This window comes from Ornithorhynchus anatinus, chromosome 1 (assembly GCF_004115215.2).
Source record: "Ornithorhynchus anatinus isolate Pmale09 chromosome 1, mOrnAna1.pri.v4, whole genome shotgun sequence".
Lineage (NCBI taxonomy): Eukaryota > Metazoa > Chordata > Mammalia > Monotremata > Ornithorhynchidae > Ornithorhynchus > Ornithorhynchus anatinus.
The window spans coordinates 178,732,735-178,755,075 of record NC_041728.1 but is presented as its reverse complement, the minus strand read 5'-3'; the positions used below and the strand labels follow the sequence as shown (position 1 = coordinate 178,755,075).

The 22,341-nt window shown below is 51.2% G+C and overlaps 1 protein-coding gene across 1 annotated transcript; it reads left to right on the top strand.

Moving 5' to 3' along the window:
* Positions 1-378: 378 nt before the first annotated feature.
* Positions 379-21,576, top strand: PECR (peroxisomal trans-2-enoyl-CoA reductase). Its single transcript, XM_029071970.2, has 8 exons — positions 379-517; positions 825-958; positions 7,777-7,942; positions 9,181-9,262; positions 15,641-15,737; positions 18,138-18,248; positions 20,152-20,263; positions 21,155-21,576. The coding sequence occupies exons 1-8, from the start codon at positions 394-396 to the stop codon at positions 21,238-21,240; spliced, it is 912 nt and encodes a 303-aa protein (XP_028927803.1). The 5' UTR covers positions 379-393; the 3' UTR covers positions 21,241-21,576.
* The last annotated feature ends 765 nt before the right edge of the window (positions 21,577-22,341 follow it).

Here is a 22,341-nt window from a genome sequence, read left to right as displayed (position 1 = left end):
GGGGGGGAGGGAGGGCGCCAGCGGGCGGTCACGTGGGCGGAGGGCGTCGGCGAGCGGTCCTGAGGGAGAGGGGCGGTCACGTGGGCGGAGGGCGCGAGGGGGCGGGGGGCGGGCGCGCGGGGGCGGTCACGTGGGCGGAGGGCGCGAGGGGGCGGTGCTGGTGGAGGAGGGCGCGCGGGGGCGGGGACGCGAGGGGCGGGCGCGAGGGGCGGTGCCGAGGGAGGAGGGCGCGAGGGGGCGGTCACGTGGGCGGAGGGCGCGCGGGGGCGGTGACGTGGGGAGGAGGGCGCGCGCGAGGGGGCGGTCACGTGGGCGGAGGGCGCGCGGGGGCGGTGCTGAGGGCGGAGGGCGCGCGGGAGCGGTGCGGCGGGGGGCGGGCGCGCGAGGGCGACGATGAGCGGGTGGGGGGTGGGCGGGAGCCTCCTGCGGGCAGGCCTGCTGCGGGGCCAGGTGGCCATCGTCACCGGCGGCGGCACCGGCATCGGGAAGGCCATCGCCGCGGACCTCCTCCACCTCGGTGGGTGCATCGTCATCGTCATCATCACCCTGGGATTTGTTAAGCGCTGACTCGGTGCGCAGCGCTGTGCTGAGCGCTGGGAATGAACACGTTCCTGAACAAGTTATTGATTATCGATCCCAGGAGGGAAAGAAATTGTCAGTTATTTCAGCCTTCTCCGCATCCGCCATCGTAGTCCATAAATAAAATAGAAAAACAGGTGGTGTCGAAATTGGGCTCGTCTGGCCGGTTTTTGTCGGGGGTAGAATGTGGGCGTCAGTAAAACTGAACAAGAGCTGACGCTGAAATGGGGCTTGTTTCCCGTCAGGGTGTAACGTCATCATCGCCTCTCGTCAATTCGACCGACTGAAATCCGCGGCCGAAGATCTGACTTCGAAATTCTCGTCGGACGGCTCGGTCCGAGTCACCCCTGTGCAGTGTAATATCCGCAAAGAAGAAGAGGTAAAGACGACGTTTATTTTACGGGGTCCGTTAGGCGCCGAGCGCTATACCAAGAGCTAGGGTGGATACAAGCTTTGGAGTCAGGGCTCATGAGTTGTTCGAATCCCAGCTCTGCCACTTGTCGGCTGTGTGACGGTGGGCCAGTCACTTCACTTCTCTGGGCCTCAGTTCCCTCCTCTGTAAAATGGGGATGAAGACTGGGAGCCCCACGTGGGACAACCTGATTCCCCTGTGTCTACCCCAGCGCTTAGAACAGTGCTCGGCACCTAGTCAGCGCTTAACAAATACCAACATTATTATTATTATTATTATTATTACAAGCTAATCAGATCGGACACGGTTCCCGTCCCACGTGGGGCTCACAGTCTTAACCCCCATTTTCCAGATGAGGGAACTGAGGCCCAGAGAAGTGAAGTGACTCGCCCTGAGGTCACCCAGCCGACAAGTGGCGGAGCCGGGATTGGAACCCAGGTCCTTCCGACTCTCAGGCCCGGGCGCTATCCTTTAGGCCGGGCTGCTTCTATTTTGTTTATTTTCCCCTTCACTGCCCCCAGCCGACTGTTCTGTTCGAGCCAGGAAGAGTTTTTTTATTACCGTTTGGCTTTAACATCGTGTGTATTGCAGAACGGGTGAAAAGCCTGGCTTTCCTTTCGGGAAATGTATTTTAGCACCAGTGTCCCCAGCTAGACTGTCAGTGGGTAAAAAGGCATCAAAAGACATTCTCAGGTGGATCTTCCTCAATTAATAATGTTGGTATTTGTTAAGCGCTTACTATGTGCAGAGCGCTGGTCAAAGCGCTGGGGGAGATATAGGGTCATCAGGTTGTCCCACCTGAGGCTCACAGTCTTCATCCCCATTTTACAGATGAGGTCACTGAGGCCCAGAGAAGTGAAGTGACTTGCCCACAGTCACACAGCTGACAAGTGGCGCAGCCGGGATTCGAACCCATGACCTCTGACTCCCAAGCCCGGGCTCTTTCCACTGAGCCACGTTGCACCTCGGTTGTTTCCTATTTGACGGCAAAGTTCCTGCCCAAGATTATAAGATGTTGCTTTCTACTCAGTCCGCCAGTCAATCCATCAGTGGTGTTTATTATTAAGCACCTACTGCATGCAGAGCGCTGTACTGAGCGCTTGGGAGAGTACAAATGAACAGAATTGGTAGACACGTTCCCTGCCCACAAGGAGCTTCCAGTCTAGAGGGGAAGACAGATGTTAAGTAAATTAGAGATGTGGGTATAAGAGCTGTGGGGCTGTGGAACATGTCTCCCAAGTGCTTAGTACGTGCTCCGCACACTGAGTGCTCAATAAAAGTACCTTTGATTGAAAAGTACTCTTAATCAAGCAATGGTATTTATTGAACACTTACTGTGTACGGAGCACTATAGAGCAGCAGCGTGGCTCAGCGGAAAGAGTCCGGGCTTGAGAGTCAGAGGTCGTGGGTTCAAATCCTAGCTCTGCCACTTGTCAGCTGTGTGACTTTGGACAAGTCACTTCCCTGTGCCTCAGTGACCTCATCTGGAAAGTGGGGATGAAGACTGTGAGCCCCACCTGGGACAAGCTGATCACCGTATATCTCCCCCAGTGCTTAGAACAGTGCTTGGCACATAGTAAGCACTTAACAAATACCACCATCATCCTCAGTGCTTAGAACAGTGCTCGGCACATAGTAAGCACTTAACAGATTCCATCACTGTTGTTATTATTATTACTAAGCACTTGGCAGAGTACGGTATAACAGAGTTAGTAGAAACGTTCCTTGGCCACGACGAGCAAGGCTTCACATTAATGAGTTATTAATTAGTGTTAAGGAGAAGCAGCATGGCTGAGTGGAAAGAGCCCGGGCTTGGGAGTCAGAGGTCATGGGTTCGAATCCCGCCTCTGCCACTTGTCAGCTGTGTGACTGTGGGCAAGTCACTTCACTTCTCTGGGCCTCAGTGACCTCATCTGTCAAATGGGGATTAACTGTGAGCCTCACATGGGACCACCTGATTATCCTCTATCTCCCCCAGCGCTTAGAACAGTGCTCTGCACATAGTAAGCGCTTAGCAAATACCAACATTATTAGTACCGATTTGTTACTGATTTGCACATTCCAAGCGGTTAGTACAGTGCTCTGCACATAGTAAGCGCTCAATAAATACTATTGAATGAATGACTGAATTATTATTATTAAGGTCGCATCTCCTCCAAGGGGCCTTCCCGGATTAAGCCCCCTTTTCCCCTGCTCCCTCTCCCTTCTGTTCGTCTCTGCACTTGGATCTGTGAACCTTCCCCCATCCCCACAACACTCATGTACATTTCTTCAAATTACAGATTCTAAATTATTTATTCATAGCATTATCCGTCTCCCCCTCTAGACTGTAAGCTCCTTGTGGGCGGGGAGTGTGTCTGCTTACTCCGTTGTGTCGTGCTCTCCCAAGCGCTTAGTACAGTGCTCTGCACATAGGTGCTCAGTAAATACCAATGATTGAAGGACAAGCAGCGTGGCTCAGCGTAAAGAGCCCGGGCTTGGGAGTCAGAGGTCATGGGTTCGAATCCTGACTCTGCCAGTTGTCAGCTGTATGACTGTGGGCAAGTCAGTTAACTGCCTGTTCCTCTGTTACCTCATCTGTAAAATGGGGATTAACTGTGAGCCTCACGTGGGACAACCTGATGACCCTGTATCTACCCCAGCGCTTAGAACAGTGCTCTGCGCATAGTAAGCGCTTAACAAATACCATATTATTATTATTAGAGAGCTACACCTTCTAGGCCTGGTCAGTCACTTGGCAGTCCCAGAGAAAACAGTTCTGGAAGATCCATTCGAGAATGCCTTATGATGCCAGATCCATTCATTCACTCATTCAGTAGTATTTATTGAGCGCTTACCGTGTGCAGAGCACTGTACCCAGCGCTTGGAATGTACAGTTCGGCAACAGATCCAGAGGTGTCTGGAACTTCTTGGGGCAGCTGCTTGGGGTTTCAGCTTCCGCGGCCCAGTCCAGAAATGGGGTTGATTAAATTTTCTTCACCTTTGCTCCTCTAATGCCAATCTACTTGTCTGTCTCGCTTCCTACCCCTGGCCTAGAACGCCCTCCTTCTTCGTATCCGGCGGTTGATCCCTCTCCCCGCCTTCAAAGCCTTATTAAAGCTCAGTGACCTCATCTGTAAAAACAGGGATGAAAAAACGTGAGCCCCACGTTGGGCAATCTGACGACCCTGTATCTACCCAGTGCTTAGAACAGTGCTCTGCACATAGTAAGCGCTTAACGAATACCATAATTATTACTATTAAAGGCACGCTTCCATTCGTTCAATAGTATTTAGTATTTACTGAGCGCTTACTATGTGCAGAGCACCGTACTAAGCGACAAGAGGCCTACTCTGACTAAGCCCTCCTTTCCTCTTCTCCCACTCCCTTCTGCGTCACCCTTGCACTTGCCCCCTTTACTCACCCCTTCCTCAGCCCCACGACGCTTGCGTTCACATCCACAATTTATTTCTTTCGATGGGTCCGTCTCCTCTTCTAGACTGTAAGATCACCGTGGGCAGGGAATCTGTTTCGTCCTCTCCCAAGGGCTTAGTACAGTACCCTGCGCGCGGTAAGCGGTCAGTGAATATGATTGGTTGATGGGTGGTTCCCCTCAATTTCCCGGGACCGTTTTCCTTTCAGCGGCATTTCTGCTAAAACCCCTTAGGAAAGAGTAGGCACAGATGATCCTGCCCTCAAAAAGCCATTTTGGAATTGTCTGGGTGGGTTGAGACCTGGGTCTTGGTATTAATCCATTCATTCATTCATTCAATAGTATTTATTGAGCGCTTACTATGTGCAGAGCACTGTACTAAGCGCTTGGAATATAAAGATCGGTAACAGATAGAGACAGGCCCTGCCCTTTGACGGGCTTACGGGCTAATTAATCTTACAGTATTAATCCACTGAGAGGTGGGATAGAGCGCAGCCTAGGGAAAAGAGCTCGGGGCTGGGAACCAGGAGACCTGGGTTCTTCTCCCAGCCGTGACTTCATTAAGAGAAACAGCGTGGCTCAGTGGAAAGAGCCCAGGCGTGGGAGTCAGAGGTCATGGGTTCGAATCCCGGCTCTGCCCCCTTGTCAGCTGTGTGACTGTGGGGAAGTCACTGCACTTCTCTGGGCTTCAGTGACCTCATCTGGAAAATGGGGATTAAGACTGTGAGCCTCATGTGGGACAACCTGATCACACTGCATTTCCCCCAGCCCTTAGAACAGTGCTCGGCACATAGTAAGCGCTTAACAGATACCAACATTATTATTGTTATTATTAACTTCTGGGTGCCTCAGTTCCCTCATCTGGAAAATGGGGATTAAGACTGTGAGCCTCATGTAGGACAACCTGATTACCCTCTATCTCCCCCGGCACTTCAAACAGTGCTCAGCACATAGTAAGCGCTTAGCAAATACCAACATTATTATCATTACTATTATTAGACATCTGCCGGGTGACCTCGGACAGGTCACTCGACATCTCTGTGCCTCGGTTCCCTCATCTACAAGATGGAGATGAGCTATCCGGTCTTGCTGCCTCTTAAATTGGCAGCGCGGGTGGGACGTAGTAAGGGCTTAATAAATACCGTCCTCCCTATTTTTCTCTGCAAAAGGAAATTATAAAAAAGAACTTCCAAGATTTGGCAGAATTATGGAAAAGAGAGAATTAGAAAGTGATCGGCTTGGGAATGATGGTGGTATTGGTTAAGCGCTTACTACGTGCAAAGCACTGTTCTAAGCTCTTGGGGGACACACAAGGTGATCAGGTTGTCCCATGTGTGGCTCACAGTTTTTAAAACCCATTTTACAGATGAGGTGACTGAGGCACAGAGAAGTGACTTGCCCGAAGTCACACAGCCGGCAAGCGGCGGAGCCGGGCAGCGTGGGCTAGCGGAAAGAGCCCGGGCGTGGGAGTCAGATGACCTGGCTTCTCATTCCAGCTTCGCCACTTGCCTGCCGTGTGATCTTGGGCAGGTCACTTGATTCGTCTGTGTGCCTCAGTTTCCTCAGCTGTAAAATGGGGTTTCCGTACCTGCTCTCCCTCTGTCCGACCCGAGTAACTTGTTATCTTCCTCGGTGTTTAGAACAGTGTTTGACAGTAGTAAGTGATTAATAAATATCACCGGAAAAAAAAATTCAGATGTTTTTAATGGAAAGATGAACTAGGGTTAATGTACATGGAGCAACTGCAAGGCTTCTGACCCCAAGTTCAGCTGGTTAGAGCACCCAAAGTTCAAATCTGGTTGGGTTTTTTTCTGGTGTTGGGGGCTAAAACACTTAAGATGGAAGTTTTGCTTTTTATTTAATCCTGGCTCTACCCCATCACTTCAGCCTGGTACTTGGGCATATGGTATGCAGGTAGTAAAATGCCACCATTATTTTTATAATGATTGTTAATACCACGAGACTGACAGTGGTGCCGTTATTGTACATTTATCTTTCTGTCACATCCCCGAATTAGGTCATTGTTTAGTTTGGCAGCTTCACCAGCACGTCTGTTTTTCTTTATAACGGGAAATTCTGAAAAGAACCTCCAAGATTTGGCAGAATTGTGGAAAAAATTCGGAAGTGGTCGGAATGGGAAGCAGCGTGGCCTGATGGAAGGAGCCCGGGCTTGGGAGTCAGAGGACCTGGGTTCTCATCCTGTCTCTGTCACTTTTCTGCCGGGTGACCTTGGGCAAATCACTTCTCTTCTCTGAGCCTCAATTCCCTCCTCTGGAAATGTGGGGATTGAGGCTTTGAGCCCTATGTGGGGCACGGACTACGTCCAACCTGATTAGCTTTCATCTACTCCAGGGCCTGGCACATAACAACAACGGTAATAATAATAATGAGAATTGTGGTATTTCTTAAGCACTTGCTATGTGCCAGGCACTGTACTAAGCGCCGAGGTGGATACGAGCAAATTGGGTTGGACATAGTCCCTGTTCCCCTCAGGGACTCGAGGTCTTAATCCCCATTTTTTAACAGATGAGGTAACTGAGGCACAGAGAATAATACTAATAATATTAATAATAATCGTGGTATTTGTTGAGCGCTTACTCCGTGCTAGACGCTGTACTAAGCAGTGGAGTGGATACAAGCAGATCGGGTGGAGAAGCAGCGTGGCTCAGTGGAAGGAGCCTGGGCTTCGGAGTCAGAGGTCATGGGTTCGACTCCCGGCCCTGCCACTCGTCAGCTGTGTGACTTTGGGCAGGTCACCTAACTTCTCTGTGCCTCAGTTACCTCATCTGTAAAATGGGGATTAACTGTGAGCCTCACGTGGGACAACCTGATTACCCTGTATCTACCCAGCGCTTAGAACGGTGCTCTGCACAGAGTAAGCGCTGAAAATACCAACAGTATTATTATTATTATTATCGGGTTGGACTCAGTCCCTGTCCCACACGGGAGCTCGAGGCCTTAATCCCCATTTTACAGATGAGGTAACTGAGGCCCAGAGAATAGTAATATTAGTGTTAATAATAGTAGTAATAATAATTGTGGTATTCGTCGAGCGCTTACTGTGCGGTAGGCACTGTGCTAAGCGGTAGGGTCGATACAAGCAGATCGGGTCGGACACAGTCTCTGTCCCACACAGGGACTCACAGACCTAATCCCCGTTGTTCAGACGAGGTAACCGAGACCCGGAGAAGTGAAGTGACGCTCCCGAGGTCGTCCTGCGGTTAAGCGGAAGAGCCGGGATTAGAACCCGGGTCCCCCCGGCGCCCAGGCCCACGCTCTTTCCGGTCGACCACACCGCTTCTCCGAGGGCTTAACGAAACGATTAAAAAAACCCGAAGCGAAAGCCCAAACCCCCATTTTGTCGTCGGTGCAGGTGAACACCTTGGTCCAGACGACACTCTCCCTCCACGGCAAGATCAACTTCCTGGTGAACAACGGAGGCGGCCAGTTCCTCAGTCCCGCCGCCAGCATCACCGCCAAGGGCTGGCACGCGGTCGTCGAGACCAACCTCACCGGGACCTTCTACCTCTGCAAAGCAGGTAGCGGGCTGAGGCAGCGGGGCCTGGCGGGCGCAGCGCGGGCCTGGGGGGCCCAGAAACACCTGGCTTCTCGTCCCACGTCCGCTACGTTGCCGGGTGACGTGGGGCAAGTCGCGTGACTCGGCCGGGCCTCGCTCCCTCGTCTGGAAAATGGGGATGGAGACCGTGAGCCCAGCGTAGGACGGGGACCGTGTCCAACCCGACGACCTCGTGCCCGCCCCGGTGCTTGGAACAGTGATTGGCACGTGGGAAGCAGCGTGGCTCGGTGGAAAGAGCGTGGGCTTGGGAGTCGGTCATGGGTTCCAATGCCGCCTCTGCCACATGTCAGCTGTGTGACGGTGGGCAAGTCACTTCACTTCTCTGGCCCTCAGTTACCCCCTCTGTCAAATGGGGATTAAGACTGTCAGCCTCACGTGGGACAACCTGATGACCCCGTATCTCCCCCAGCGCTTAGAACAGTGCTCTGCACCTAGTGAGCGCTTAACAAATGCCGACATTATCATTATTAACAAATACGATCATTATTATCATCATCATTATTACCCCTGCTCCGTCCATCCATTCAGTCAGTCGTATTTATTGAGCGCTTTCTGCATGCAGTGTACTGTACTGAGCGTTTGAAAGAAGCAGTCCGACAACAGATGGACAATCCCCGCCCACAGCGACCTCTCAGTCTAGACCGGATCCAACCTGATTATCCTTTATCCTCCCAGGTACATAGGACAGTGCTTAGCACAGGGTAAACACTGAACAGGTACCAGAAGGATTATGATTGTTTCTGCCAGAGGCCAGGCCAAGAGTAGTCTAAGCCATCCGTGGGAGCTGCGTGTCAGTCCTCTGTGTCTTTTAAGGCTAGAGGCGCCATATAATTTTTCTGGTTTGCTGTATTTCACAGTGGATTCCCCACCCTGAAAGCCAGGGGAGCTGCTAATCGGTCAGTCAGTTAATCAGTTGTATTTATTGAGCGCTTACTGCGTGCGGGGTACTGTACTAAGCCCTTGGGAGAGTCCGGTAGGACAGAGTCGATAGTCACCTTCCCTGCCCACAACGAGCTGACGGTCTAGAGGGAGATTCCCTGTCCCCTCTAGAAGACAAAGAAGCCACTTGCCTACCTTCTCATCCCAGCAGCAAGCGGGAAAGATCCCCCCTTTCCGGGATTAGGGTGGAATTCCCGATTGGGTCGTGGGTCTTCATTTGAAAACTGGCTCATTTTCATCTCCTTTCCTCCCCTCGAGCAGTTTACAACGCCTGGATGAAGGATCACGGAGGGTCTATCGTCAACATCATAGTCACGTTGCAGAGTGGATTTGCTGGCGCCTTGTGAGACTTCTCTTTTGCTTAGTTTTTGGAGGGGAATTCTGGGGTGACGGGATCTGCTTCTGCAGAGGCGGAAAAGGGAAATGAGCCCCAGGAGCCAACGAGAGAATAGCAGGAGCAGAAGGGTTGGGTGAGGGCCAAATGATACCCTAGAAAGAGAAGCAAACTGCAAGAGAGCCAGAGGATAATAGTAATAATTGTAATATTGGTTAAGTGCTCACTGGGTTCCGGGTACTCTTCTAAAGTGCCGGGGGAGGTACAAGCTAATCATAATGACGGTATTTGTTAAGCACGTACTATCTGTCAAGCACTGCTCTAAGTGCTGGAGTAGATGTAGCAGCGTGGCTTAGTGGAAAGAGCCTCCGTTTTGCAGATGAACGAACTGAGGCCCTTAGAAGTGAAGGGACTTGCCCAAGGTCACCCGGCGGACGGATGGCAGAGCCAGGATTAGAACCCTCATCCTTTTGATTTCCAGACCCGTGCTCTTTCCACTAAGCCTTGCTGCTTCTCTAGACAGGGTAATAATGATAAGAACAGTGATAGTATTTAAGTGCTCACTGTGTGTCAAGCACTGTCCTAAGCACCGGGGTAAATACAATCTAAGCAGGTCGGACACAGTCCCTGTCCCACGTGGGGCTCGCATTCTCAATCCCCATTTTACAGATGAGGGAACCGAGGCTGAGAGAAGTGAAGTCACCTGCCCGAGGTCACACGGCAGGCAAGTGGCAGATCCGGGATTCGAACCCAGGTCCTTCCAGGTCCCAGGTCCGGCCTCTCATCCCCTAGGCCAAGGCACGATCCTCCGTCTTCCCCCTTTAGGCCGTAAGCTCGTTGCGGGCGGCGAAGGCGTCCGGTTATTGTTGTATCGTCCTCTCCCAGGCGCTTAGCACAGTGCTCCGCACGCAGTAAGCGCTCAATCAGTACAGTGGAGCGAATGAATGAAGGAGCTTAGAGTCCACAGCGGGGACAGGCATGAATCACTCAAGCTTGGGATTTTGTTTCACTTGGCTGTACACTGGGGGAAAAGGTCCGACCGGCTGTTAATCTTTATTTAGGCCGACTCTTCTTGACCTCAGGCAGCCCGTCATCCTGACCCGTTGCGTGTCGGCCTAGCCGCCGCTGCCGTGAGCTCCCCGCATCAATCGCACTTATTTACCGAGAGCCTACTGCGGGCAGAGCACTGTCCTGATCTCCTGGGACACTGTAGTATAACCCAGTCGGGAGACACGGTCCTTATCCACGGGGACCCTAGATTATTACCCTGTTTATTTTGTTAATGAGGTGTCCATCCCCTTGATTCTTTTTATGGTGTTTATGTTGTTTTGTTTTTGTCCGTCTCCCCCGATTAGACTGTGAGACTGTCATTGGGCAGGGATTGTCTCTACTTGTTGCCAAATTGTATATTCCAAGCGCTTAGTACAGTGCCATGCACGTGGTACGTGCTCAATAAATACTACTGAATGAATGAATGGGGGGAGACAGACATTAGAGAAGCAGCATGGCTCAGTGGAAAAAGCCCGGGCTTGGGAGTCAGAGGTCATGGGTTCTAATCCCGGCTCCGCCACCTGTCAGCTGCGTGACTGTCACCCGTCGCCGGGACGGGTTCTTTCGGAATCGGCGCGGCGAGAGAGAGAGAGAGAGGCCGGGGATGGAAAACCTGAGTTTTGTATAGAATTTATTCCGCGGGGCGAATTGGATTAATTAATTATTTAGACGTGACAATCGGCCTTCCCTTTTGGGGGAAATATAGTGTTAAAGCTTCCCCTTCGGGAGGGATATGGTGTTAGAGCTTCCCTAACGGGAGGAATACACTGGTATGTTACTCGCGTGCGGGCGGACACCGGGGTCCGCCCAGGCAGAGCTCGCTTACGGTTTACTCGCAACGTGGTGAGGCGGCTAGTTCCCACCGTGTGCGCCCCCACTCAGGAAGAACCCACGTAGGCGTTAAACCCGCTTGCACGTTAAAAGCCCCTTATGCGTTTGACCCACTTGTACGTTAAAACCCACTTAACTTATTAAGCAGCACGGTGTAGTGGATAGACCCCGGGCCTAGGAGTCAGAGGGTCATGGGTTCTAATCCTGGCTCCGCCACTTGTCTGCTCTGTGGCCTTAGGTTAGTCGTTTCACTTCTCCTGTGCCTCAGTTCCCTCATCTGCAAAATGGGGAATTAGGACTGTGAGCCCTGTGCGGGACGGGGACCGTATCCGACCCGATTTGCCTATATCCACCCCAGCGCTTAGCATGCTACCTGTGACGTAGTGAGCGCTTAACAAATACCATCGTTATTCCCTTCTAGACCGTGAGCCCGTTGTTGGGTAGGGACTGTCTCTATTTGTTGCCAAATTGCACTCTCCAAGTGCTTAGTACAGTGCTCTGTACACAGTAAGTGCTCAATAAATAGGATTGAATGAATGAATGAAAGACGCAAAAGGCAGATACAAAGTAGGGAAGCAGAGTGGCCTAATGGCTAGACCCCGGGCCTGGAAGTCAGAGGACCTGGCTTCTCATCCCAGTTCCTCTCATTGTCTGCTGGGTGACCTTGAGCTAGTCACTTCACTTCCCTGGACCTCCATTATTACATCTAGAAAATGGGGATGAAGAGCGTGAGCCCCATGTGGAAAAGGGATTTTGTCCAACCCGATTTGCTCGTATCCACCCCAGCGCTTAATACAGTGCCCGGTACATAGTAAGCGCTCAATAAATACCATTATTATTTTTCTTATTATTATTTTCTGGGCCTCAGTTACCTTGTCTGGAAAATGGAATTCTCTCTCTTTTCCCTCCAACTTCGACTGTGAACCCCACACGGGACGGGGACCGTGTCCAACGTGAGAAACTTGTATCCACCCCAGCAGTTGGGACAGTGCTTGACGCGTAGAAAGCGCTTATCAAATACCATTTAAAAACAATTAAAAAGGAGGACAGACATGGCGGGAACAGCGGAGTTTCCACTCTGCAGCTCAGATCATCCCCTGCCCTCGAGGAGCTTCAACCAGTCGAGGACACAGAATTAGAGAGAGAAAAGGTAGGAGAGAGTGGAAAGAAGATTACGTGGAAAGGAAAGGGTTCGAATCCTAAGAGTGTGTAGAGAAGCAGGGCGGCCTAGTGGATAGAGCCCGGGCCTGGCGATCCGAAGGACTCGGATTCTAATCCCGGCTCCCCCACCCGTCTGCTGTGTGACCTTGGGCGAGTCCACTTCGCTTCTCAATCAATCGTATTTCTTGAGCGCTTACCATGTGTAGAGCACTGTACTGAGTGCTTGGGAGCGGACAGTATAACAATATAACAGATACATTCCCCACCCACGGTGAGCTTACAGTCTGGAGGGCGAGGTGGACATTAATACGAATAAATAAATTATGGATATGGGATGGGGTGAATAAAGGGAGCGAGTCAGGGTGACGCAGAAGGGAGTGGAAGAAAAGGAAAAGAGGGCTTAGACGGGGAAGGCCTCTTGGAGGAGGTGGGCCTTGGAGAAGACTCTGAAGGGGGGAGATTAATTGTCAGATATGACGACGAAGGGCATCCCGGGCCAGAGGCAGGATGTGGGCAAGAGGTCGCCGGTGAATCGGGGAGATGGAAGTACAGCGAGAAGGTTGGCATTAGAGGAGCAGAGTGTGCGGGCCGGGTTGGGGTAGGAGAGGAGAGAGGTGAGGTCGGAGGGGGGCAGGGGGATCGAGGGCCTCGAAGGAGTTTCGGTTTGATGCGGAGGTGGATGGGCAACCTCTGGAGGTGCTTGAGGAGTGGAGAAACGTGGACTGAACATTTTTGTAGAAAAACGATCCTTTTAGCGGAGTGGAGTTCGGACTGGAGTGGGGAGAGACAGGAGGCGGGGAGGTCAGCCGGGAGCTGATAAAGTGGGAGAGGATAAGTGCGTGGATTAACGAGGCAGCAGTTCGGATGTAGAGGAAAGGACGGCTTTCGGCGATGCTGTGAAGGTTGAACCACCGGCTTGCAGAGATAGATTGAGTGTGTGGGTTGAATGAGAGGAGTCAAGGAGAGCGCCAAGGTTCCGGGCTTGTGAGATGGGAAGGAAGGTCAGGCACCTGGGGTGAGGTTAATCAGTCCTATTCGTTGAGCTCTTACTCTGTGCAGAGCACTGTCCGAGGGCTTGGGATGGGACAGAGTTGAAACATCCCCTGCCCGAAGGAACTCAGAGTCTAGAGAAGGAGTGTCATGTTTGATGCCCTCGAGTCGTCTCCGACCCGTGGTGTCACCACGGACACACCTCCACCTGGAATCGTTGTGGTAGAGGATCCAGAGAGTTTTCTTGGTCAAAATCCGGAAGCGGTTGACCATCGTCTCCTTCCACCCCATCAGCTCGAGTCTCCGCCTTCGACCCTCTCCCGTGCCGCTGCTGCCCAGCACGGGAGAGTTTTGATTTGTAGCACTAAGCGCTTGGCAAGTACAGTTCGGCAACAAACAGAGACAATCCCTTCCCAACAACGGGCTCACAGCTCTCCCTCCCGTAGTCCAGAGTGGTAGAGTACTGGAAACTCTCCAGGTGCGACCTTGAGAGGGGCTAGAGGAGGAGACAGACTTTAAAATAAATGATGGATCTGGACATTATATTAATGTCTGTCTCCCCCTCCAGCGCATGTCCGCTCTCTGACCTTGGGCAAGTCACTTTTTTGTTCCTCAGTTACCGCATCTATAAAAGGGGGATTAAGAGCACGAGCCTCTTAATAAGGATTCTCTCCTCCTACAACCCACCCCGTACGCTCTGCTCCTCTGCCGCCGCCCTTGGGCAAGTCACTTTTTTGTTCCTCAGTTACCGCATCTGTAAAAGGGGGATTAAGAGCACGAGCCTCTTAATAAGGATTCTCTCCTCCTACAACCCACCCCATACGCTCTGCTCCTCTGCCGCCGCTCACCTCACTGGGCCTCATCCCCACCTGTCCCGCCATCAACCCCTGGGCCACGTCCTCCCGCTGCCCTGGAACGCCCTCCCTCCTCACCTCCGCCAAACTAATTCTCTTCTCCTCTTCAAAGCCCTATTGAGAGCTCACCTCCTCCGAGAGGCCTTCCCACACTGAGCCCCCCCTTTCCCTCTGCTCCCCCTCACCTCCCCATCGCCCTGACTCCCTCCCTCTGCTCTACCCCCCCCCCGCCCACAGCACTTGTGTATATATGTACGTATTTTTAATTCTATTTATATTAATGATGTGTATATAGCTATAATTCTATTTATATTGCTGCAACTGATGCCTGTTTACTTGTTTTGATGCCTGTCTCCCCCCTTTTAGACTGTGAGCCCATTGTGGGCAAGGATTGTCCCTATTTGTTGCTGATTTGCACTTTCCAAGCGCTTAGTACAGTGCTCCACACACAGTAAACGCTCAGTAAATACTATTGAGCGAAAGAAGTTATTAAGCGCTTACTGTAATAATAATAATAATTTTAATTATGGTATTTGGTAAGCAGCTATGTGCCAAGCACTATTCTAAGCACTAGAGTTAAAACATGTTAATCAGGTTAGATCCAGTCCCTGTTCCACAAGAGGAAGCATGGTGTAGTGGATAGAGCACGGGCCTGGGAGCCAGAAGGTCATGGGTTCTAATCCCCGATTCACCACTTGTCTGCCGTTTGGCCTTGGGCAAGTCGCTTCACTTCTCTGTGCCTCAGCTACCTTATCTGTAAAATGGGAATTAAGACTGTGAACCCCTCGTGGGACAGGGACTGTGTCCAGCCCGATTTGTGACTTGAATCCACCCCTGTGCTTAGAACCGTGCCTGGCGTACAGTAAGTACTTAATACCATTATCGTTATTATTATTATTCATTCAATCAATCGTATTGGTCTGGGAAGGCCTGTTGGAGGAGGTGAGCTCTCAGTAGGTCTTCGAAGGGGGGGAAGTGAGCTAGTTCGGAGGATGTGAGGAGGGAGGGCATTCCGGGACAGCGGGAGGACGTGGGCCAGGAGTCGACGGTGGGACAGGCGTGAACGGGGGACGGTGAGGAGGTGAGCGGCAGAGGAGCGGAGCGTGTGGGATGGACAGTAGAAAGAGAGAAAGGAGGTGAGGTAGGAGGGGGCGAGGGGATGGACCAGCTTGGAAGCCAAGAGTGAGGAGTTTTTGTTTCATGCGGCGGTTGATAGGCAACCGCTGGAGGTTTTTGAGGAGGGGAGTGACAGGCCCAGAGCGTTTCTGTAGGAAGTCGATCCGGGCAACAGAGTGAAGTATGGACTGAAGTGGGAAGAGGCAGGAGGTTGGAAGATCAGAAAGGATGCTGATGCAGTAGTCCAGTCAGGAGAGGATGAGTGATTGTACTAAGCGCTTACTGTGTGCCAAGCACTGGACTAAGCTGTGGTCATGCAGTGTTGGGCGTGAAGTCAAACTCTCCAACTCAGCCACTTGCACTTTTTATTTTGTCCCCCCGCAAGGCATTCTGGAGCAGCAAGGGCGGGCGTTGCTAACATGACCAAGACTTTAGCCTTGGAGTGGGCCGCCAGCGGAGTGAGGATCAATTGCGTGGCACCCGTAGGTAACTGGTCGCGGGTATATCGGAACTGTCCGGAACGGCGGTCTTAAAATTGGTCTGCTTTCCCTCGAAACTCCCAGGGCGGTGTGATTCAGATGACTGCCGGTCCTTTTTCTCAGGAGCTGCACTCTTCCAGCCTGCCTTTAGAGGGTTTTAGGATCGAGAGGGTGCAGATGTTAATCCTTTCCTCCGCTTATTCCATCGCAACTCTGTGCAACTCCCCCCCGCCCCACCAGAGAGTCTCAAAGAGAATGACGGTTCCCGCTCTCGCGTAATTGCCTCCGCCGCATAATTGTCCCACCCCGGTTTTTGTGGAGGAAACAAAAGATGGTTTACTGTCCCACTGAAGCGTGAGCAGAGTGTCCTGGAGGAGTTCCTCCAGCATCACTTCCAGGCCAGGCTCCGAAGACAAGATCACGCCTAGTGACGGACTGGGACGTAGTTGCTCAGATCACCGTGTTACTTTATGACGTGAGGAGAATGAGCGCGCCGTGGCGGAAGAGGGTTTGAAGGACGTGGTCCCACAAGGGCTCGGGCCGGTCCTGACCCTCAGCTGAAAACTGGGCATCAGTGGCTGAGAAACAGACGCGCTTGTTGCATTGCTTCAGAAAGGAACGGTTCTTTCCCTGCAGCACTTTATAAGACAAGAGAGACGAGACACTGCAAGCTCCCTACTGAGAGCTCACCTCCTCCAGGAGGCCTTCCCACACTGAGCCCTCCCTTTCCCTCTGCCCCTCCTCGTCACCCCGACTCTCTCCCTCTGCTCTACCCCCCTCCCCGCAGCTCTCGTGTATATATGTATATACTTATTATTCTATTTATTTTCTTAAGGATACATATATATAATTCGGTTTATATTGATGCTATTGATACCTGTTTACTTGTTTTGTTGTCTGCTCCCCCTCCTAGACTGTGAGCCTGTTGTTGGGCAGGGATGGTCTCTATTTGTTGCCTAATTGTCCATTCCAAGCGCTTAGTCCAGTGCTCTGCACACAGTAAGCGCCCAATAAATGCGATTGAATGAATGCAAACATGAAGCCCAACAAGGGTCAGCCTTGGCATGTGTTCACTGTGGCTCCCTCAGTGGCTCACAGAGTCTCTAGACTGTAAGCTCACTGTGGGCAGGGAATGTGTCGGTTATTATTGTATTGTACTCTCCCAAGCGCTCAGTGGTGTCCTCTGCACACAGTAAGCGCTCAGTAAATACGGTCGAATGAACAGATGGCCTTTTCAGTCACGGACTTGTAGGTGACCTTCACAACCACTGGTGTCTTCAAAGTTAAAGGACAACTAAGTAAGCATTCATTCATTCAATAGTATTTATTGAGCGCTTACTATGTGCAGAGCACTGTTCTCAGCGCTGGGGTAGATACAGGGTAATAGAATCGAGGCGATGTACATTTCATTAACAAAATAAATAGGGTAATGAAAATACAGTGAGAGTGGGAAGCCGGAGAATTATAATAATAATAATAATGTTGGTATTTGTTAAGCGCTTACTATGTGCAGAGCACTGTTCTCAGCGCTGGGGTAGATACTGGATAATCAGATTGCCCCATGTGAGGCTCACCGTCTTCATCCCCATTTTACAGATGAGGGAACTGAGGCACAGAGAAGTGAAGCGACTTGCCCACAGTCACACAGCTGACAAGTGGCAGAGCGGGATTCGAACCCTTGACCTCTGACTCCCAAGCCCGGGCTCTTTCCACTGAGCCATCTGGGACAGGGACTGCGTCCAGCCCGATTTCCTGGTATCCACCCCAGTGCTTTCGCCTGACACGCAGAAAGCGCTTAACAAGCGCCGTAATTATTATTAATAGCCTCCGGCGTTTTTTTAATGTCGCAAGAATTCCGCAAAGAAAGTGGGGCAAATACATGAGTGAAATCAGTAATGTCACTGAATATTTTTATCAGTGTGTAGTGCGATTAGACCGTAAGCCCGTCAGAGGGCAGGGACTGTCTCTATCTGTTGCCGAGTTGTACACTCCAAGCGCTTAGTACAGTGCTCTGCACATAGGAAGCGCTCAGTAAATACTATCGAATGAATATTTTTCCTCCTGCTGATTTTCTCTCCCAGATTCATCCTTCTTTCCCTCAACCCCCTGCACCCCTTAACACCTTCTCCGGCTGTATCCCTCCCCTCTGCAGTGTGGTCATTCTGATGCCCTTTTTATAACCGTAACCTGAAAATTCTGCGATGGGCCGTTTAAGATGACCTCAAGACCGTCTCTGGATGGTTTCCTTTTACTCTACTTGTGTGGATGTGAACTGATGTCGAACTTTTGTGTGCGCGTATTCGGGTTTCTGAGGGCGTTTGGGAGGTGATGCCGTTCCAGTTGGAGATAACTCTACTTCGGTTCAATTTTCTTCGTTCTGATGCTGTTTGTTTTCAAATCCAGGGGATGATTTTTTCTCAGACCGCCATGGACAACTACAAAGAAATAGGAAAAGAATTGTTTGAAAGGAGTTTTTCCAATTGCCCAGCCAAAAGATTAGGAGTTCCTGAAGAGGTAATTCTAATTTAGGATCCCCGAGGAGGCCGCTTAGTACAGTCAAGGCTTAAGAAATGCAATTGATTGAAGGTATGGTTGTGTCAGTTACTCTTCCGTCTTGAACTGAGGACAGAGCGGCAAGAGCCCGGACCTGAGAACCAGAGGACCTTATCAGTCGTGTTTACTGAGTGTTGACTGTGGGAAGGCCACTGTACTAAGCGCTTGGGAGAGGACAGCGGAAGAGTAGAACAGAGACATTGTCTTTTCACAACCACTTTAGAGTCTCGAGGACCCAGGTTCTGATCCCGGCTCCGCCACTTGTCTGCTTCGCAACCCGGAACGAGTTGTTTCACTTCTCTGGGCCTCATTTTCCTCATCTGCAAAAGGGGGATTTTGTGCAGAAAACTAAATCACAATGGTGGATACACACGTGCGCGCACACACACTCTCTCTCTCTCTCCACCCGCCCCTTATCCTCATCTCATGCACCCCACGTTAAGGACCTGAGAAGCAGTGTGGCCTAGTGGATAGAGCCTGGGCCCAGAGATCAGAAGGATCTGGGTTTTTTGTTTGTTTGCTTTTAATGGTATTTGTTAAGTGTTTACTATGTGCCAGGCATACACAGGTTATCAGTTTTATCAGGTTTTACACAATCCCTGTCCCATATGGGGCTCGCAGTCTTAATCCCCATTTTACAGAGGAGATAGCTGAGGCCCAGAGAAGGGAAGTAACTTGCCCAGGGTCACATAACAGACAAGAAGCGGAGTCACAGTTAGAACCCAGGTTCATCTGACTTCCAGGCCCGTCGTCTATCCACTAGGCCATGCTGCTTCACATCCGGATTCTAATCCCAGCTCCGCCACGTGTATGCTGGGTGACCTTGGGCAAGTCACTTCCCTTCGGTCAGTTCCCTCATCTGTAAAATGGGGATAGAGACTGAGCCCCACGGGGGAAAGGGATTGTTTCCAAACCCAGCGTGGCTCGGTGGAAAGATTCCCGGGCTTGGGAGTCAGAGGTCATGGGTTCTAATCCTGCCTCCACCACTTGTCAGCTGTTTTACTTTGGGCAAGTCACTTCACTGGGCCTCAGTTCCCTCATCTGTAAAATGGGGATGAAGACTGTGAGCCCCACCTGGAACAACCTGATCACCTTGTGTCTAACCCAGCACTTAGAACAGTCCTCAGCACAGAGTAAGCACTTAACAAATACCATCATTATCGTCATAATTTTTATAGTATGCACTTAAATACCATAATTATTATTGTTATTATTATTAGATGTGCTTCCCTCTCTTTAATACCCTTCCATGATCCCTGTGAATTTCTTTTTTAATAGTATTTGTTAAGCATTTGTACGTACCAAATGAGAGGATGATACAGAAGCGAGTGGGAAAAGAGGAAATGAAAGCTTAAAGATGACTTGGTTATGGTTTATAGATTATTACCATCATTATTATGGTATTTGCAAAGCACTACCATGCTATGTGTCAAGGACAATTCTAAGAGCTGTGGTAGATAGGAGCTAGTCGGCTTGGAGACGGTCCCTGTCCCACATGAGATTGACAGTCTAAGCAGGAGGGAGAACAGATCTCTTCATCAGTCAGTGGCATTGAGCACTTACTCTGTGTGTTTTGCTTTGCCGTCTGTCTCCTCCTTTTAGACCGCGAGCCCGTCATTGGGCAGGGATGGTCTCTATCTGTTGCCGAATGGTCCGTTCCAAGCGCTTAGTCCAGTGCTCTGCACATGGTAAGCGCCCAGTAAATACAATTGAATGAATGAATGAATGAATGCAGAGCACCGTACTAAGCGTTTGTACAGTCCCTGCCCTCAAGGAGCTTAGAGCCTACAGAAGAAACTTCCCTCAGGGACCCGATCCTCGCTCTTGTCGGCGCTTTATGAAACGGGTGGTTCTGTTTCCTTAGATTTCTCCTCTGGTGTGCTTCCTCCTGTCTCCTGCTGCTTCCTATATTAGCGGACAGACGGTGAATGTGGATGGAGGAAGTAGCCTGTATACACGTTCGTGGGAAATACCAGGTGAGGGGGCAAAAAAAAAATCCCTAACATTCCTTACCCTGGAGACATTTTAAATAATAATAATAATTGCCGTAGTGTCAAATTGTCGATTGTCAAAGCCTCACTGAAGGCCCACCTCCTCCCGGTGGCCTTCCCCAACGAAGCCCTTCCTTTCCTCTTCTCCCACTCCCTTCTGCCTCGCCCTGCCTTGCTCCCTTTGTTCTTCCCCCTTCCAGCCCCACACCGCTTATGTCTATCTCTGTCATTTTCTTTATTTACCGTCTCCCCCTCTAGACTGCAAGCTCATTTGGGTTAGGGAGTTTGCCCGTTTATTACCATATTGTATTCTCCCAACCCCCTTAGTACAGATGAGCAGATTTTTTCAATCAGTGATTTTTACTGAGCACTTACTTTGTGCACAGCACTATACTGAGCGCTTGGGAGAGTAAAATACAACAGAGTTGATAGACACATTCCCTACCCACAACAAGCTTACAGTCTAGAGGGGGAGAGAGACATTGATATAAATAAATGAATCTTGGATCTGCACATAAGCATTGCGGGGGCTGAGGTGGGGGAATAAAGGGGGCAAATCCAGGTGCGAGGATGATAGCGTGGCTCAGTGGCAAGAGCCCGGGCTTGGGAGGCAGAGGTCGTGGGTTTTAATTCCACCTTCGCCACTTGGTTGTGTGACCTTGGGCCAGTCACTTCCCTTCTCTGGGCCTCAGGTCCATTATCTGTAAAATGGGGATGAAGACTGGAAGCCCCATGTGGGACAACCTGATGACCTTGTATCTACCCCCGTGCTCAGAACGGTGCTCGACACACAGCAGAGCCTTAACGAGTATCATAATTACGACGATCGTTATCGAGTGACGGTCGCCTGCTCTTGTCTCCCTTCGGCTCGGACAGATCACGACAACTGGCCCGAGGGGCCGGGCGATCTCAGCACCGTGAAGAAGATGAAGGCTTCCTGGCGCTCGCAGTCCAAGCTGTAGAAGCCAGATTCCCGCCGGTCCCTTTCCCGGGGTGGGAGGAAGGGGGCCCAGAGGCGGGCGGAGCCTTTAGGCCACGATTCCCAATCCTGAGGAAGCCACACGATCTCCCGGTGCTCCCGGCTCCCGGCTTGACTCCCGAAGGGAGGCCTGCGACCCTTCCCGGGGCCGCGCTGCCTGAGGCCATGTGGATCGCTCCGGCGGCCTGAACGCGGCCCCTCAACCCGAGCCGCCCATTCTGCACTCTCCCCGTCCCGCCTGGGGGCACCTCCTGGAGTCCACGGAGTTTTCCTTTCTTGGGGGTTTCCCGCTTCTGATAAATGAAGTGCTGAGACAGTCCTCCAGTTGATTCTTCCCTCTAGGGTGAGGTGGGTTAATCAGTCAATCAGGGGTATTTGTTGATAATAATCATGGTACTTGTTAAGCGCTTACTATGTGCCGAACACTGTTCTAACGCTGGGGTAGATTCAAGTTAATCGGGTTGGACACTCATTCATTCATTTGATCATATTTACGGAGCGCTTACTATGTGCGGAGCACTGTACTACGCACTTGGGAGACACATTCGCTGCCCACAACGAGCTTACAGTCTAGAGGGCTGTCCCACATGGGGCTGTCACTCTTACTCCCCATTTTACAGATGAGGGAACCGAGGCCCAGAGAAGTGAAGTGATTTGCCCAAGGGCACACAGCAGACATGAGGCAGAGCCGGGATTAACAGGGAAGCAGAATCGTCTAGTGGCAACAGTACGGGCCTGGGAGTCAGAGGACGTGGGTTTTAATCCCGGCTCCGCCACTTGTCTGCCGTGTGACCTTGGGCAAGTCACTTCACTGTGCCTCAGTTTCCTCCTCTGTAAAAGAAGCGGAGAGAATCTGTAGAGAAAAAGTGTGGCTTAGTTGCCTGCTGTGTGACTGTGGGCAAGTCACTTACCTTCTCTCTGCCTCAGTTCCCTCATCTGTAAAATGGGGATGAAGACTGTGAGCCCCACGTGGGACAACCTGATGACCTTGTATCTCCCCCAGTGCTTAGAATGGTGCTCGGCACATAGTAAGCGCTTAAAAATACCATCATTATTATTATTAAAATGGGGATTAAGACTGTGA